Source organism: Solanum dulcamara, chromosome 2 (genome assembly GCF_947179165.1).
Source record: "Solanum dulcamara chromosome 2, daSolDulc1.2, whole genome shotgun sequence".
Classification (NCBI taxonomy): Eukaryota; Viridiplantae; Streptophyta; class Magnoliopsida; order Solanales; family Solanaceae; genus Solanum; species Solanum dulcamara.
In genome coordinates, this window is record NC_077238.1 from 58411627 (window position 1) to 58431379 (window position 19753).

Below are 19753 nucleotides of genomic sequence, written 5' to 3' on the forward strand. Positions count from 1 at the left end.
TTTTCTTCTACAATTACTCTATTTCATCACAACACCAGGTCTTGCAAATATTAATTTATTTGACCTACTTAGCCTCCGAATATTAAGTTGTAGGTAATGACGTTGGAGTTATTTAGAAATTTGAATCCCCTAATTTGGATCATTCTATGAAAAGTTATACTCAAAATACGAAAACAATATTATTTTAGTCGAGAATTGGAACCCCATATACAACGTTTTTAAGGGGTGTTACAATAATATATATATATATATATATACTAAGTAATTCAATGATAAATTAATGATACTATCTCAATATATTCATATATTCTCATGATATTAAAATGACATAATTAACGAACAACCATTGTTTCACTATGTTAATCATCAATTCTGAATAATGGACTTCTAAAATCCTCAATGATACCATAACAATTTATTGCATAACAGAAAATTGCATAATATAAAATTGCATTTGAGAATTTTAGATTATGCAATTTTCTGTTATGCAATAAATTGTTATGGTATCATTGAGGATTTTAGAAGTCCATTATTCAGAATTGATGATTAACTTAGTGTCATAAGGTTGATGGTATCATAAGGTTTTCCTAACCCATTCGATGATACATGAATGATAGTAGCACTATTTGGGTAGCCCGGTGCATTTAAGCTTCTGCTATGCGCGAATTTTTATGATATTGAAATTGTATAATTTAGGAATAACCACTATTTTACAAAGTCAAATCTTCAATCTTTAATGAGACACTTTTATATTTTTTAATGATACCATAACATACATTCAGAAAAAATTGCACCATACCATCATATATATTGTAATGGTATCAAACAAGTGAATTGGGCGGGGCATGCAGTGTAATTTATTTTGGCTGAATGAGTATTAAGAGAGTTAATTAAGAGTGGGTAATTAATTTATTTTTGTGTCAAATAAGTGTAGTTTTTCCAAAAATTTAAGACCAACCAATAGAGGCATCCGTGTGAATGGCCCATTCACATGATGGACAAATAAAAAGCCCACAACTCAATTGGGTTCGAAAAGGTCCATTTTCTTAACCCTATGTGGTACTTTAACATATATCTCTGCCAAACGCTGCGAAAACCCTAGCCAACTGCACTGTCCAACGTCGAAGTAATATAATTAGGGCTTCTTTACTCGGAAATTGTCAATTCTTCCGAAAATGGATACTCAGGCCCCTCAGATCAGCAAAAAGCGAAAGGTTAATCATCAATTTTTCTATTCAGATCCTTATCTACATTCGGAAAATTGTGGGAATAAATTAATATAATTTTTTGGTCTTTGTTGATTCAGTTTGTAGCCGATGGAGTATTCTTCGCAGAGCTGAACGAAGTGTTGACACGTGAGCTGGCTGAAGATGGATACTCTGGAGTGGAGATCAGAGTAACTCCGGTGAGGACTGAGATCATCATCAGAGCCACTCGGACGCAGAATGTTCTTGGTGATTCCTCTAATTTAAATTTTATTTATTCTATTTTAAAGTCATTTTTTTCATCTTCGTTGATTAAAGCAAGTTTATGAGCAAAAGTATTGTTGAAAATTTGTTTGAGCGAATAGAGCAGAATGATTAACAGAGGATTTGTATAGAGGAATTGATCTCTTATATTTCAGCTAGTGCGTGATTTGCCCTACTTAAATATGTTTTCAATTGGAATATTTGTTTGATTTAGTATTTTGTTAATATCTCTTGAAGCTGCATTTTGATTTGAGATCTAATTGGCTAGCAGTCGCAAAATTTTATTACTCCACTTCATTTCCTGTTAGACATTACACAGATACTAGTATGGATTGGAAAAGAACCAGAGCAATGTCTGGAGTAAAATAGAAGGGAAAAGAATTGGTAGGGAAAGTGCATGTCTTTGTTATTTAGTTCTGTAGCAGTAAAGAAGTGAGAAAAGAAATTGGGAGATAATGTTTCATATTATACATGCCCATTTTATTTCCATACATATTTGTCTTCTCAAGTACAATTGAGGTCCTCTAAAAGAGGAAATGTGTGAACATAACCCTTTACAATTTTAAATAGAAGAAAATGACCCAAGATCTCTTGTGTGTTAATATTGTTCTGTTATGTGTACAAATATAAAGATCTCTGGTAAGAAAGAGTTAACTAAAGACAAATTTGTAAAGGGCTACAAAATCAATTTACCCTTCTTAAACTATGGGTTCTCAAATCTCGTACTACATACTGTCATACTAGTCTTTAACGTGCAAGATAAAGTATTTGTATGGAGAAAAAAGAATGAAAAAAGTACGAGTTTCGCATCTCGATAACTTTTTTGCATCATATTAAAGACATCAAGTTGAATCAGTAGTTATTAACCTCAGATATCTCGTCTTTAACTTGCAAGATAATGCATTTGTATGGAGAAAAAAAAAGAAATAAGTACAAGTTTCGCCTCTCAATAACTTATCTGCATCATATTAAAAACATCAAGTTGCATCAGTAGTTATTAACCTCAGCTATCTCTCACTAAAACTAATCCACTTTACAACAACATACAAAGTGAAGTCTTGGGTGGGTAAAGTGTATGCAGACCTTACCACTGCCTTGGAGGTAGATAGGTTGTTTTTGATAGACCTTCAGCTCAAGGAAAAATCAGTCTAAAGCAGTATAGAGAAATAAATAACGGAAATGAAACCTGACAAATCTTCCTAAACAAAAATCGAAGTGTAAGAAAACCACAGATACTAACCAACCTCTATAGATTGTATTTGTAGGAGGCCTTTTGGCCTTGTGGGATTGAACACTTGATTGGCCTTTTATGACTTAATTTATTGTCAGTAGCTAATTTTTTGTTTGAACAAATTTATGTATCAGGTGAGAAAGGTCGGAGAATCAGGGAATTAACATCAGTTGTTCAGAAGCGTTTCAAGTTCAAAGAGAACACTGTGGAGCTGTATGCTGAGAAGGTTAACAACAGGGGACTCTGTGCTATTGCTCAGGCCGAATCTCTTCGCTACAAGCTCCTCGGTGGTCTTGCTGTTAGGAGGTAATAATATTGATCTGTATCCTGGATGTTAAGTCATCATCAAATATATATTATACTTTCAATGCTTAATATCTGCAAGTTTGCAATGCTCTTTTACTATCAGCAATCAATGATATTTGTGTGTATATTTAATCTTAATGTTTTATCTCCCCCTTTTTGGTGCTTTTGCTATCAGTGTTCTTGGTTCGGTGAGAAGTTATCTGATGTATATGTTATCCACAAAGCAATTGGTGTTATAGTACCAATTCTGTGCTGAATGATTATTAAAAAAAATGATACCATGCCATTCATTACCGTGAATTCTTCTTGTCTTCAGGCAGTAACCATAGAGGCATATTGCTAAGAACTGCGTTAATCGTTATATCATCAGTAAAATTGAAAAGATGTGCAGGTTTTAGTTCAATATCCAATTTGCCTTCCAGACCTTGTTCCTAGCCTTAAATTCCCCTACCAAGCATGTATCTCGTCTCCAGCTTCTCTGTCATCTATAAAGCAAATTATGGTTGACTTAATACCAAATTTGTGTCGGAAGATGACTATACCAAATGTAGCTTTGCCAATGACATGTTGAGTTGTTAAATATTTACACCTCTGTCCTTGGATCGCGACATTTTGAAACTTGTCTTGAAGTTTTATATGTAAATATTTTTGGGTTTCAGTCCATTATGTTTAATCTCTTTCAAATTGTTCCCAAAAGTTTAATGCATTATCTCCAACAGGGCCTGCTATGGTGTTCTGAGATTTATTATGGAGAGTGGAGCCAAGGGATGTGAGGTATGCTTTCTATGAAGCTTTTGATCAATTGTTTAGGATGATGTATAAATATGTTGGCACCTGATTCAATTATTGGATAGGTAATAGTGAGTGGAAAACTGAGGGCACAACGTGCTAAATCCATGAAGTTCAAAGATGGCTACATGATTTCTTCGGGTCAGCCTGTCAATGAGTACATTGACTCGGCTGTAAGGCATGTTCTCTTGAGACAGGTTTGTTCTTACTCTGCCTAAGGTTGAAGATGAATTAGTATCTAACTTCTATTATTGAGTTGCCTGTGTTTCTCACTTATGCCCATATTGTTAGTGATTTGGATTTTGTATTTTACAGGGAGTACTTGGCATCAAGGTCAAGATCATGCTTGATTGGGATCCCAAAGGAAAGCAAGGTCCAACAACTCCTCTTCCAGATCTTGTCACCATCCACCCTCTCAAGGAGGAAGAAGATTACATCAGGACGTCCTCAGTGGTGGTGCCTGCAGAGGTTGCTGCAGTCCCTGTTATGTAGAGAGCAAAACCATATTTCTCTCACATGTTCGACATGCCAAAATACTATGTTCTACTAAAACCCTTACTGTTGGTTTTTTTTGGTCTTCCTGGTGCTGTAGAAGCAGGTCTGGACGTTTTTCTTTTCCAGCACTGACAGTCTTTCAAATCCAGAGATAAAAATTTTGTTAAATTAATAATAGGTTATTCTGTTGTTTATTTGTTTCAGGCCTTTCTGTAATCATATGCATCGTCTGGGTTCTGTTTCTTGTTTATTTGATTCTTTACTTCACCTAATTAAATCATGTCGGAAAGGTAAAAATGTGTTTTCTAAAGTGACTTCATGTTCAGATCACATGTAATGCATCATGTTCAGCCAGTGTATATGGAGTGGCTTAAAAGCTGGCCAAATTAGATTGGAAGTGCTTTTTGGCTTGTACAAGACAAGTTTCATAAGTTGGTCTATCCTAATGATCTCCAAAATATCTTTCCTTCATAGTTCTCTGTATTCCTTCTTTTTTCGATGTCCTGGAGTCTTTGGCAATACATGAAGTCTTTCATCGAAAGGTACAAGAATGTATTAACATCAATGCAACCAACCCACCGGCATCTTTCTTGTACATTGTTTTCTAGCAGTGTAATGATATTGTTACCATTGGCTATTTTATGGAGGAAGTGCATTTAAAAACAAATAATTGAAGGGTATCTGGAATTCCCCCTTGATAAATCTGCAATGTCAAGAATAAAAGGATTTTCTTAATTATAGATTGTGAATCATTAACAATCTAATTGAAAATTCGACATTACTTTAAGTTTGTGTAAATTACTTTTACTAGAAATCATATAACATTACTTTAATCAAGAAAATAAATCCGAATGGCTGAATCTATAGTGATTTCTTCAATGGGAGTGATTGAACTTCCTGAGAAATTTCTCTATTGCACTACAGTTGTTAATTTGCTGTGATCTACCAGCTGAAAGAATCAGGTTCTTTCAGGAAAGTAAAGTGCGGAAAGTAAATCAACACAGAGATTTTTATGTGAATTTTTTTTTGCTCAAGGAAGGCAAAACCCACAACTTATGTCCCATAGGGTTTTCCTAAACTTTCCACTATCACACGACTAAGTTCTTACCTTTAACCTCAATGATTCTTCCTACTTGTTGGCAACTCTACAACTCTTCAAAGATTCTAACCAATCTAACAAGTCCCTTTACAACCAATACAAAAACATCACCTACATAAATCACTAGGAATGTAAAAGCATATAATTTTGGAACCAGAAGAATCTAACTATTACAATTCAGAACTGTAATGATATACTTGATAGGAATATGTTCTTTGTTGCAGTATTTGACTCTCTTCAAGACTCTCTATATGCGTAGCCTCTCTTTTGTGATGGTCAACCTACAACGCATAAAAGCAATGCTTTATATAGTAGTAGTATAACTATTTATGTTTCTCCAAATTTGACCAAGAATTAGTTCAAGACTTCTCAAGAATTCAATTTGTGTTTGACTTGGTTGGAGGCGACAACACTTTTCTTAGTTCCAAGCTAATTCTTTCTGTTCAATTATGGTAACTTTCCCTATCTTGAACTCCAGTTCCTTGTAAATTGAATTAAGGCTAATTACAATTCTCTAAGATTTCCTTTTATGTGCGTGGAATAGCTTTTTCTTACATCAACCAAACAATCTCCAGTTCTCTCTGAAGGAGCAGGTTCTCTCAATAGTTCCCCTAGAATATTGCCAGCTTTACTAGACCCTTGGAAACAGCCTCTGGGAGAAATGCAAGGCAAGACTGCGTACAATAGACCCTTGTGGTCAGGCCCTTCCCCGGACCCCGCGCATAGCGAAAGCTTTAGTGCACCGGGCTGCCTTTTTTTTTTTACTAGTTCCTTTAAGAAATCTACCAAGGGCCTGATTCTTGTACTTATTTGTCCATTTTTCTTGTGAATAAATTGTCACTTGTACGATGTTTGTCAATTATCAAAACACTATATGATCTTGAATGTAGATTCATATCAATGTAACTCAACAAATTCCCCTATTTTGATGATAACAAGTTTCTATAAACTTCATACTTCTTCATATGCACTTCTCCAGCTTCATCAATCTTCATATTCTCTTCATATATGTCTTCCCCCTTAAGAACAACTCTCATGTAAGCAATCTCTCCCCTTATAAACCAACTCCATTGTTGATCTAGCTTCTGACTTCTGCTGCATGTGACTTCAGTAAGATTTGTAAGATTATCTCAATCTCTCCTCGTGACTTTAGTAAGGTTTATAAGCTTATTTCAGTCCATGTGACCTCAACAAGTTTTGTAGCTTGCTTTAGCCTATGTAGACTTCAACAACATGTTACATATGTATCAATCCATTTAGGTTTTACCTTCCATTCATTACAGCCCATAGATGGATAAGTTTATGCCCCAAACATTGATAGGGAAAACTAACACTCAACGCCTTAACTTGGCCAAGCGGATCAGCTCTATCTGAATCATATCGCCCAATATAACCTGAATCATACTAGGCATAACCTGGAGACGTAAACAGCTATGAAATATTGATATGCTATCACAAAATGAAGTTGTTTACACATGAAGGGCCGTTGGCCTGAAATACATGTCTGATAATGAGCTTAGCTGATATATGAATTCTGACATTACATTTGTACATATATGACATACATCACACATGTCTGTGAAAGTCTAGGAATTGTAATACTATCAAGACATTGTTGTCTACTATATCAATGTTAGCAAACCAGAAACAATAAAGATGAAAAGAAAAGAACTATCCGGGTCCTCAGAACCTACTGTGTGTTCTTAAGAAATTTAATCCCCTCAATGTACCCGTGGTTATGGATTGTTTTCTCCCAAGATAAAATAGATAAATTATTATCGAAATAGCGGTACCTCAAACTTTTGTCATTTCGAAGAATTCAAACTTTAGCAACTCGATCACACACATTCGATCAATTTTGTTCGTAAGAAATGTATGTAAGATAAGGAAAAAATTGATATTGAAAAAGAGAGGAAAACCCTTTTTTTATAGACAACAGAGGATAGTGTGAACATGTGCTTATTGTGCCTTATCAAAAAGGTCACAGTCTTTTGGAAAAGTCACAACCTTTCAGAAAAGTCGCAACTCTTCAAAAAAGTCACAATTTTTTGAAAAAGTCACAAGCCTTAGCAAAAGTCACAATCTTGTAGAAAGGTCATAACCCTTTGAAAAAGAAACAATCTTTTCGAACGGTCACAATCCTTTAGAAAAGACACAACTTTTCATAAAGGTCACAAACTTTTATTTTCCATTCACACCTTTAAAACCCAACAATCCCCCACATGAATGGGGAGTGACTATTGTTCAATGCATGAAAAACTGTGTGATTCGTAAGTAAGGATTAATGGTGTCTAGATAAGTAGGTTTCCCTTTGAACTATCCATAGTTAACATATATTGAATATACTCGATCAATCGGTAGATTTGATAGCTTTGAACCGTCGAGCTTTGGTGTATATCTAGACAACATAAGTCACACATTCAATCCTTTAACTAACTTTGATTCTCATTGTTTTGTTCGTTTTAGCAATGACCACTTCTTGGTTAATAAGTGCATAGAGAACTGCCCTTACTCAATTCTCCTTGAAGTGGCTTACACTTCACACTTACATAGGTGATTTTTAAATGTGTTTTCCCATAGATACACCATTTGATATACCCTATATCAAAATTAGAAATCATTAAAAAGTCTTAATACCTTTATCCTTGTTAGTGAACATTGTCTCATCATGAGAATTGACCATTAAAAATTATTTTGACAATGTTGAACCATCATCAATGACTTTGTTTGATCTCCCTTAACCTAGATGTTAGGCTCTCTAGTCTTCTAGGTAGATTTAGCGCCATGATGATTTATCCTCGTCCATAGTCCCATTCTTGTTGATGATCTCTCAACTCCCTCTCTAATTAAGCCTTTTGTAAGTGGATCCGACACATTATCCTTTGTTTTTACATAGTTAATTGTGATAGTTCTACTAGAGAGTAGCTGTCTAATGGTATTGTGTTGTTGTCGTATGTGACGGGACTTTCCATTATATATCATGCTCCCTACCCTACATATTATAATTTAAATATCACAGTGCATGCATATTGGTGCCAAAGATTTGGGTCAAAAAAGAATATCTTTCAAGAAATCCTGGAGCCATTGAGCTTCTTCACTAGCCTTAGTTAGCGGGCTAAACTCAGATTTCATTGTAGAGTGAGCGATACATGTCTATTTGGAATATTTCCAAGAGACTGCTCCTCCACCAAGAGTAAATGCATTTCTACTCGAGGATTTTACTTTATTTGATCTGGTGATCCAATTTGCATCATTATATCCTTTCAGTATTGCTGGATATTGGTTATAATGAAAAATATAATTTTGAGTATGTTTTAACTACATCGAAACTCTTTTCATTGTCATCCAATTAGGTTATTTGAATTTATTAAAATTATTAGTGAACCGACTCAGTTTACTAATAGCACATACTATATCTGATCATGTACAATTCATTATATAGATCATACTTCTCAATACTCTTGCATAATCCAGTTGTGAATCACTTTCACCTTCATTCTTTTGAAGTGCAAAGCTCACATCTATTTGAGTCTTAGAAGTACTAAAATCCAAATACTTGAACTTCTTTAAGTACCTTTTCAATATAATGAGACTATAACAATTCTAAACCTTGTGGAGTTCTAAGGATTCTTATACCTAAGATCTCATTAGCAACTCCAAGACTTTCATATTAAAGTTGTTTTCTATCATACCTTAGTAGCATTTATGTCATAAGTGTCTTTATGATGATCAACATGTCATCAACATACAAACAAACAACCCTTGTGATTTGGAGTGTCTGTAATGTAAACACATTTATTATTTTTGAATCCATTTGCCAACATAATTTGGTCAAACTTTACATGTTATTGTTTGGGTGCTTGTTTTAGTTCATAAAGTGACTTAACAAATTTTCACACATTCTTTCATTTACTAGGAACTACAAAGTCCTCGAGCTGTTTCATGTAACTTTCTTCCTCCAATTTTTCATTTTAAAAAGTTATTTTCATATCCATTTGATGAATTTGAAGGCCATATACCACAGCTAATGCAATTAACATCTGAATGGATGTAATCCTAATTTCTATCGAGTATGTGTTGAAAAAATCAAGACTTTATTTTTGTCTAAAGCCTTTGACAACAATTCTTGCTTTGTAATTGTCAATAGTTCCATCAACTTTCATTTTCCTTTTGAATATTCATTTTGAACCCAAAGTTTTATTTCCTGGAGGAAGATCAACCAATTTCCTAGTATGATTGCTCAATATTGAAAACATCTCACTATTAACAGCCACTTTCAAAAATGATGAGTCTGTAGAAGACATAGCTTCTATGAATGAATGAGGCTCAGTTTTTCAAGAAGAAATGTAACAAAATTAGTTCTGAAGGAAGTAGATGTTCTTTGACGTTTACTATACCTTGAAATCTATTTATTAAGTAAAATTTCCTTTGGTTCTTCCCGAGGTCGTTTAGACCATTCACTAGACAACTCAAGTCTAGTTTTATACGAATAGATGTGTTCTAAGAACTCAACATTATCTAATTCAATCACCGTATTGTTATGACTATCCAAATATTCAGACTTATGAATTGAAAATTAATATGCTTTACTGTTTGTTGCATATCTAGTGAGCATACAGTCCACGGTCTTAAGTCCAAATATGACCCTTTTGGGTATAAAAAATTGGACTTTGACTAGACACCTCCAACTTTGAATTATTTCAAGTTGGATTTCCTTTATTTTCATTTCTCATAGGGAGTATACTGTGTCTTAAAAATTATTAGATCCACTATCTTTCAAGAATTGTTTCTTTTATATACTTTAAGGGGCGATAAGAAGTTCTCTATCGGTATACAACAAAGCCTGAATAGACAAAACTTTTTGTTTCTTCCTTTCTAAACAAACAAAATTTTTTGTTGTTCCCTTTTGCTGTAAGGATAGTTTTTTCCTACAAGTTTTGTGGTAAACCTGAACTTATAAGTAAGACATTTAACATTTCTTTCAAAGTTTAGTTTTTCCATTCCATAATTCCATTATATTGAGGTGAGTATGGGTAGTAGTTTGATAGATGATTTCATTTTCCAAATATATTTCTACAAAAGGAGATTCATATTCTCGACTTCTATCACTTCTAATTATTTTTTGAATCTTTTTATCCAAGTGATTTTCAACTTCAGTTTTATATTGCCTAAATGTTTCTATTGCTTCATGCTATCATTCAACAGATATACATGACAATATCTAGTGCAATCGTCAATAAATATTATTAAATATTTTTTCTCACCATGAGATGGTATTGACTTAATATCTCAAATGTCACTGTTAATCAACTTTAAGGAATTAGAATTTCTTTCAACAAATTTATAAGAATGCTTAGCATACTTAGATTCAACACAAATTTGACATTTTTATTTATTGCACTCAAAGTTAGGTAAAACTTCTAAGTTGATCAGTTTTCACAAGGTTTTGTAATTGACATATCTCAAACGTTCCTTCCATAAATAGTTTGGCACAAACAAATAAGAAGAATCCAAAATATTGAGTTTGAAAAGACTCTCCATGAGGTAATATTTTCCTACAAACATTTTATTTTTACTTATAACAACTTTGTCAAATACAAACATTGTTTAAAGTCAACACCTTGTTAGATGTCCTTTCAGGAGGACCTTTTCATAACCTTCAATTTTGGTTGTTGCAGAATTGCGCATGAACATAGTCTCATCGGGTCCAATAAAAGCATATGAGCCAAATGCTTCTTTATAACACAAACATGACATATGACTTTTCACTAATATTCATTTCTATACAAATAGTTATATTTTAATAGACATGTTTTTTTGATGAAAAATCACAACATTTTAAGTGACACTCTTTCATAAGAGAAAACAACTCTTTTAACATATATATATTTAAATTTAATTTGGTGATTTCATACTAGTCATATCATATCATATACTAGTAAAAGAGAAATTCAACGACCACTATATCAAATAAACTCCAAGAATTTTGTGGGTCTAACGTAATACAAGAATGTCCTTGAATTTTATATCTTGTGCTTCCATAAATTAGACACTAAGTCTAATTTTGTCTTTATCACAATCAAATAACCCCTACATTTTAAATATGATCTCAAAAATATTTTTCACATATTTGTTTTCTCATGCTTTCTAATGTACACTATCAAAATACATATTGACAGCATAAAACCTCTTTTGGAGATAATTTTCTATAAAAGAATTGCAGTGCCTCCATTTCCTTTGACAATCTTTACAAAGTGTCAAAGTTTAATTCATAGAGGCACCAATTGTAGACACAAAATCATTAATTTTATGTCACTAGTTCTGTTTTTCTTTCCTATCACAATTAGACATATTACTTAATATTTAAAACACTAACATTAAAGACAACATCTTTGTGCAACTTATTTCTAGTTAACGATGAAGTTTTTATATTCTTCAAATCATCAACTATCACGACCCAAAAGTCGGAGTCATGATGACAGACATCTCAAACCTATCCCGAGATGTAAGCCAAAAAGTAAATCCATACGAGACTCCCAAAGTGAAGTCAAGCCAAAATTAAATACAATAAAAGGACATCAATAATGAAATTATTCCCAAAACCTAGTGTCGTAAGTATAAAAAAAATCTAGTACAATGATCGAGTCTGATATACATCATAAGTTTTCGAATAATAGTAAAGAATAGAAATAAAAAATAGAACTAATGGTGGTCTGAATTCCAAGACCTCACCACTAATCTGAATGATAAAATAACTGCGAGAGAAGACGATTAACTGCCACACGGGATACCCTGACTTGAATCTGCATCAACAAGGGACACAAAAGTAGGGATGAGTATAATCCACATGTACTCAGTAGGTTTAACCGATTGAGTATAAGGAATTAATCAAAACCTACGAAATAAACTAAGAAACGCTTCCACCTACACACAAAACAATTCCACTCTAGCTATACTGCTGCCAATTTATATAGTACGACGCGAGTAAAGTAAACACATAAATATAGTTCAATATCACAATTTAACAGATGGATCGAATGTCACAAGTATCAATGCAATGCATTATGTTGATGCAATAATATGATAGTATGGTGGGTTCAAGGCTGTCGCACAACCTGTCGTATACACCTGCTGAGCTGTGTTACCAAGTAAGACCCATAGGGTCTCACAGACCATATACGTCATCACAATCTCAATGTATCAACTACCTCGCCACCCAACTCATGACCAAAGTCTCATGATACTAATGTCTCATTCGCCTGCCACCTATCTCGTAGTCAATGATACAAAAGGTGTCACATTTTCTTCTTTAAAAGGATTTTCACAGTTCTCAACTTTCCAATGATCAATGATAGTATGAATGAAGATGAATGCAATCACAATATATAAGGCATGGAGGTAATATTCAACTCAACATGTAGTACAAGGTTCAAAGTTCTCAAAACTTAACCTAAGCATGATATTCACCCTCAATAGACAGTAATGGAAAGGAAATACATCAAATTAAGTGTTTACCCCTTTCTCAACATCAATACTCAGGAATGCTCAAAACTCTCAAATCAACCCCCCAGGCGAGCATTACAAGTCAAATAACCTCTTCATATCTCTATTCAGTTAAGTCATAGGTTACACAGTAGAAATCACAGATTGAATATCACATAAGGCCCCCATACGGGCTACACAACACATATAAGTCCCCACACGGGCATCACTATATTAATTATCAGTTCCAAACTACACTACGATCCAATCCAAAAGTCTAGAACATATAATTTGACTAATTACCCCAACTCATCCCCAAGAAGGATAGCCAAATCTACCTCAATTGTCGAAACCATACTCGAATGCTCTACTGGACGAATGACCTTTGAATTCAAAACCCAAAAGGATAACCTACTATCAAGAATGAAACATATGAGTCAGAATGAGTCCAATGCTACCCATATTGATAGATTTTGAAACTGGAGTAAAATAGTCTAAAACTTGATTAATTTCGAAAAGGGTCAATTCTGGAATTTTATTGCAAAAATCACAGTCTACTCATTGAGGGGAGTTTGTGGGTGAAAAACCCATAAAAGTAGACCAAAAAATCATCAAGAATTAAAGAATTCCGAAATCAAGGTTTTGGGGGTAAAATCTTCATTTGAAACTTAGATTTTTGAATGAATTAAGAAGAGGAGTTTAGGAGAATGTGATAAAAGATAGATATGAGGGCTTACCCAGATGAAATTCTCTGAGAATTAGCTCAAAAACACCTTCTCCCTAGCTCCCAAATGAGTAACACTGGCAGAATGGAGGAAAAATGAGAGAAAACCCGACTTAACACTGTTTAGGTCAAAAATGACCTTCGCGATTGCGATCCATTAAAGTTCGCGATTGGGAAAGACACGAAAAGAAACAACCCATCACGATCGCGAAACACCCTTTGAGATCGCGAAGACTATTTTCCGAACTCATCGCAAGCACGTGACCTAAGGTCGCAATCGCGGTGAACAAAAATGCCTACACCAGAAACTAGATCACAATTGAATGCCAAGTCTAAAAATGCTCTCAGTTGGGCCCTTAAAAATCATTCGGGGTCCGATAAAAATAAATCGGATATGCTACTACACTAAATCAGCATTTTGGACTCAATGAAATCATCATATTTCTTAAAAGAAGTTGTTTTGACCAAAATACCCTCTCGGACCTTTGTTGGCCTAAAACTCAACTTTTGGCCTAAAAATTCAAAACGACTATTAAGGTCCCGGGGCTCTAAGTCAATATTCAACTTCAATATTCAACTAGACAAAATTGATGTTCTGGATGCAACAAAACTGACAGAATTCTGATCCGATTCTTGGATCTCAAAATGTTGATTGAAGTCAAACCTACTCATTTTAAACCTCACTTTTCAACTTAAGACCTCAAATTCACATATCAACCCCAAATCTATTTCCGACAACTCTCCTAAACCAATTTTCACATTCTGGAGCTTGTGAAACTTATGGAATCTTGTTCTGAGACTCGTAGCTCCGTTTGGTACCGAAAACCATTTTTTCTCATCTTAACTCCTTAAAACTCAAGAATTTCCCAATTCACTAACTATTAAGGATTTAATACATTCAACCACACAAACTGAAAAAATAGTACTTGAGGGCACTACTGATAGGGGTAAAATGGCAATTTTGCATAAATTTCCAAAAATGACCCTCAAAGTCATTTGTCACCACCCGACTTATGGCCTAGTCATAACATGGCGATCGAAACCCCGAATGGATCCAACAAAGCCTCTTGTACATATAATAAGCATACATAAGGTAAATTAAAAGCAGAAGCATCATAAGAGAGTCTAAACTATGAATAGAAATTTAAGAATGTCACATGACGAACGGTCTCATCTCTAACGGTCATCTCCTATCTCACACTGTTCATCTCCGGTCAGTTCTAAATGGGACAGCTTTCTACAGCAGTCTACTACATCCAATCCATGGTGCACTATAGGAGACTTTAATGTTATTGTAGACCCTGAAGAAAAATTAGGGGGTGTCCCCTATAATATGAGAACGAGTTTTGAGTTCATTAGCATTATTGAGGCTTCAGGTCTTCAAGACCTTGGTTTCTCAGGTCAGAAATACACCTGGTCCAATCTGAGGGGTATCAACTTTAGAATTTGGAAGAGACTTGATAGAGGGATGGTTAATGACAACTGGCTAGAAACTATGCCCCATACCAGCATTACTCATCTTCCTTGAGTGGGTTCTGATCACTGCCCCTTGCTCTTAGAAATGATTGACCAACAACACAACCCCATCAAGTATTTCAAATTCCTGAACTGCTGGCCTGAGCAACCTTCCTTCATGGATACTGTCAAGAATTGCTGGAGCAGACCTTCTAATGGAAATCCAATGTGGAGTTTTCATCAGAAAATAAAAAGACTTACTGCTACTCTTAGCAGCTGGTCAAGAAATCAATTTGGAGACATCTATGCTAAAGTCAAAGAATATGAGGAGAAGGCTAGACAAGCTGAAGAGAATCTGATCAGTCTGAACACCAATGAAAATAGGTCTCAACTGCATGCTATCAATGCTGAGTACATTAGATACATGAAGATGGAGGATTCTATCCTCAGACAAAAGTCTCAACTTCACTGGTTCAAAGAAGGTGACAGGAACTCTAGCTACTTTCATGCTCTCATCAGAGGCAGGAGAAGAAAGCTCCACATCCACAGAATCCAAAATGAAGAAGGCTCTTGGGTGCAAGGTGATAAAGAGATAGCTGATGCTGCTTGTGAATATTTCCAACAAATTTTTACTGGAAAGGAGGAGCACATCCAACAACAGACACTCCAATGCATCCCTACAATGGTGACTGACAAAGACAATGATGAGCTACAAGCCATGCCTACTATGGAAGAAGTGAAAACTGTTGTTTTTACTATGAATCCTCACTCTGCTGCTGGCCCTGATGGGATGAATGGAAATTTCTTTCAGGCGTGCTGGGACATCATCAAAGAAGACCTCCTTAAAGTGATCATATCCTTCTTTTGTGGACAAACTATGCCTAAATATTTCACCCATACTTGTTTGGTTCTACTCCCAAAAGTAAACCATCCTACAAAAATCTCTGAGTTCAGACCCATAAGCCTTAGCAACTTCACAAACAAAATCATTTCCAAACTCCTCTACCTAAGACTTGCTCCTATTCTTCCCAACCTTATTTACTTGAACCAATCTAGCTCTGTCAAGAATAGAAACATCTCTGAAAATATAATGCTTGCCTAGGAAATAATCCACCAGATCAAAAAACCAAATGTTGGAGGCAATGTTGTGATAAAACTTGACATGACCAAGGCTTATGATAGGGTCTCTTAGAATTACACTTGTCTTGTGATGAGAAAAATGGGATTTAAAGAAACCTTCATTGACATGGTTTGGAGAATCATGGCTGAAAACTGGTACTCTGTTATAGTCAATGGATCAAGACATGGTTTCTTTCACTCCACAAGGGGTCTCAAACAAGGTGATCCTCTCTCCCCTGCTTTATTTGTCTTAGGTGCTGAAGTGCTGTCCAGACTATTGAATAATCTTCATCATCACCCCCAATTCCATGGCTTCTTTATGGCAAAAAAGGGACCTCAGATCAATCACCTGAGTTTTGCAGATGATATCATCATCTTTACTTCTGGAAGAAGGTACACCTTAGATCTCATTATGGAAACATTAACTACCTATGAAAGAGTTTCTGGACAATTGATTAACAAGCAAAAAAGTCATTTCATGGTTCCCTCCAATGCTTTCAAGTCTACTATACTGAGAATCAAGAGTATCACTGGTTTCAACCAAAAGAGTAGTCCTATAACATACCTGGGATGTCCTATTTATATTGGTAGGCAAAGAGTTATTTACTACTCTGATCTTATTGCAAAAGTTGTAAGCAGAATAACTGGTTGGCATGCTAAAATCCTGAGCTATGGGGGTAGAGCTATTCTTGTGAAGCATGTTATTCAAGCCATGCCAATACATTTGCTTTCAGCCAGCATCCCTCCCTTAACCATCATTAAGCAGATTCAGAGCATCACTGCTAACTTCTTCTGGGGATGGAAAAATGACAAGAGGAAGTACCACTGGTCCTCATGGAAGAACCTTAGCTATCCTTATGATGAAGGGGGCATAGGGTTTAGACAAATCACTGATGTGGTCAAATCTTTTCAATACAAGCAGTGGTGGACCCTTAGAACCAAGAACACCTTGTGGGGAGAATTCCTTAAATCCAAATACTGTCAGAGGGCCAATATTATTACAAAAAAGTGGGACACTGGTCAGTCCTTAATTTGGAAGCACCTCATGAACAACAAACACAACATTGAGCCTCACATTCAGTGGCAAATTAAGTCTGGCTCTTGTCTTTTTTGGTGGGATAACTGGCTGGGGGTTGGCCCTTTAGCTCATTTTTCTGCTAACAACTGTAGGTTTAACCACACCCAAGTTTCAGCTTTTCTAACTAATGGCCAATGGAATGTTGATCTCATTATCCAAAAAGCCCCTCCTCAGTTTGTTCCTAACATTTTAGCAACTCAATTCAGCTACCAACCCCTCAAACAGGACCATCCATACTGGATTCCTACTACCAATGGGGAGTTTAGTTGTTCTTCTGCCTGGGAGCTCATTAGAGACAAGAGGACAAATACTATGCTGAATGCATGTACTTGGCACCAACTAATACCTTTCAAATGCTCCTTTCTGGTTTGGAGAGCTCTTAGAAGGAAATTACCTGCCAATGAGAAAATAACCAGCTTTAGCAAACCCCTCTCTCAGTGCCATTGTTGTGAAAGCCCTGGCCAAGACACCATTGATCACACTTTTGTTGCAGGAACCTTTGCCAAGAATATTTGGAGGGTGTTTGCTGATTCTTTGGGCATAAAAAAGGATTACACACCTCTTATAAATATGCTTATGAGATGGTGGACATCTAAACACAAGAATGCAGCACATAAACTCCTGTTACAAGCAATCCCTATCTTCATTTGTTGGAACTTATAGAAGAATAGATGTGCTTCCAAATATGGTGGGAAGAAATCTAACCTTTCAAGAGTCAAATTTTCTGTGTACAAAGGCATCTCTAACCTGCTCATCACAGCTTTTCCTTATATTGAATGGCCAAATAACTGGAAAGACCTAGTCATTTCAGTGGAACAATGCTACCATGACACTAAAATTACCCCTGTATGCTGGATCAAACCAGCTGATCACATGGTAAAGCTAAATACAGATGGTAGTGCCCTAAACAACCCAGGCAACATTGGTGGAGGAGGAATACTTAGAAATACTCATAGTGACCTTATCTTTGCCTATGCAGTTCCATTGGGGGAAGGAACTAACAACCAAGCAGAAATCAGGGCTGCTATCTTTGGTCTATCTTGGTGTATTCATCTTGGTTATTTATAGGTAGAATTAGAGGTAGATTCTCAACTACTAATCAGGTGGTTACAACAAGAAGCAAAACCCCCTTGGTCAATAAAGGAGCTGCTGGACAATTTAAACAACATCATCAACCAATTCCAAACTTTCAGCTGTAAACACATCCTTAGAGAAGCAAATTACACAGCTGATATCTTATCCAAACACATCCACAAATGCAAATCTCCTGAACTCTATTTCACTGTGCATGATCTCCCCAAACAAGCTAAGGCATACCTTGAGATGGACAAGCTGGAAATGCCTTCTTTCAGAAGAAAGAAACTCAGGAGACTAAAGAATCCTCCCTAACTCATTCCATTTTTGGTTCTAACTCAAACTTCAACATGCTTTTATCTATGCATAGCTATAAATACCTTGAAGATCTCATAGTTAGAACTCCTGGCAAAAGGAAAATCTCCCGGCAAAAGGAAAATCTCCCTTTCTTATTACTATCTTTATTATTCTCTTAGAATAACCAGTCTAACCTTAGAGGTAAGAAGTAGAATAATTTGTATTTTGTCTTCTTTTCCTTCTTGGCTTAACAGGTATAGGAATTCAAATGTTAGCAGACTTTGCACAAGCCACATTACAGAAGTAGCAGTGGCTCCAATTGATAAACAACAACAGCTTTTTAACAGCAGCACAAGAGACCAAAAGCAACCAGCAGTACTTAACAAATACATCAGGCATCACCAAAATGCCTCCATATTATGCAGGATTACTGAAAATACACTTCCTGAAGATCCCATGGAGTTTCAACTCAAATGGATAATTGGAGACGTTAGTCGAGCGACCTTGAAAAAGTTATCAGACTTAAGTCCCCAAATGGAGCTTTTCACAACTTGGAGCCTCCAGCCTATCCAAATGACCTCCAAATGTTGCAAGAATACAAAAAATATAGTATTTGCAAATCCCAAGAAGTTTCACCTCCAACGGATAATTGGAGACGTTAGTCGAGCGACCTTGAAAAAGTTAGTCGACTTAAGTCTCCAACTGATGCACTTCACAACTTGGAGTCTCCATCTTGTACAAAAGACCCCCAAATGTTGCAGGAATACAACAAATATAGTAATTGCAAAGCCCAAGAAGTTTCACCTCAATCGGATAATTGGAGACGTTAGTCGAGCGGCCTTGAAAAAGTTAGCCGATTTAAAGCTAACAAGCTCCAAAGCACTCTTTGAGGTCTGTTACTTTCAATGCTTTGTGTTTGTTTGTATGTGCAGGTGTTCTAAGGAACTGATCATGAGGAAAGGTCTTCTCCTGAAGGTAACTTGCAACAACAAACAGCTGAGCTTATCCACTACGGAGGCACCAGGAAGGTGGCTACAGGTTTGCAGCAGAATTTACCCCCCCCCACATTCCCTTGTTTCTTTGGCTACTTGTTTGTGCAGGTATACAGAGATCCAAACAAAGGGAGACAAATTCT

General features: G+C 35.6%; 1 protein-coding gene across 1 annotated transcript; it reads left to right on the forward strand.

Annotated features, from left to right (window-relative positions):
* The first annotated feature begins 1045 nt into the window (after positions 1-1045).
* LOC129880586 (40S ribosomal protein S3-3-like) lies at positions 1046-4484 on the forward strand. Its single transcript, XM_055954678.1, has 6 exons — positions 1046-1214; positions 1307-1454; positions 2835-3006; positions 3726-3780; positions 3861-3992; positions 4111-4484. The coding sequence occupies exons 1-6, from the start codon at positions 1176-1178 to the stop codon at positions 4285-4287; spliced, it is 723 nt and encodes a 240-aa protein (XP_055810653.1). The 5' UTR covers positions 1046-1175; the 3' UTR covers positions 4288-4484.
* Positions 4485-19753: the final 15269 nt, after the last annotated feature.

Excerpts from the sequence above, each read along its gene's own strand:
- LOC129880586 (XM_055954678.1), top strand. The coding sequence starts at position 1,176 with ATGGATACTCAGGCCCCTCAGATCAGCAAAAAGCGAAAG. Across the intron at positions 1,215-1,306 it reads AGATCAGCAAAAAGCGAAAG|TTTGTAGCCGATGGAGTATT; the intron begins GTTAATCATCAA and ends TTGTTGATTCAG. Across the intron at positions 3,993-4,110 it reads GGCATGTTCTCTTGAGACAG|GGAGTACTTGGCATCAAGGT; the intron begins GTTTGTTCTTAC and ends TGTATTTTACAG.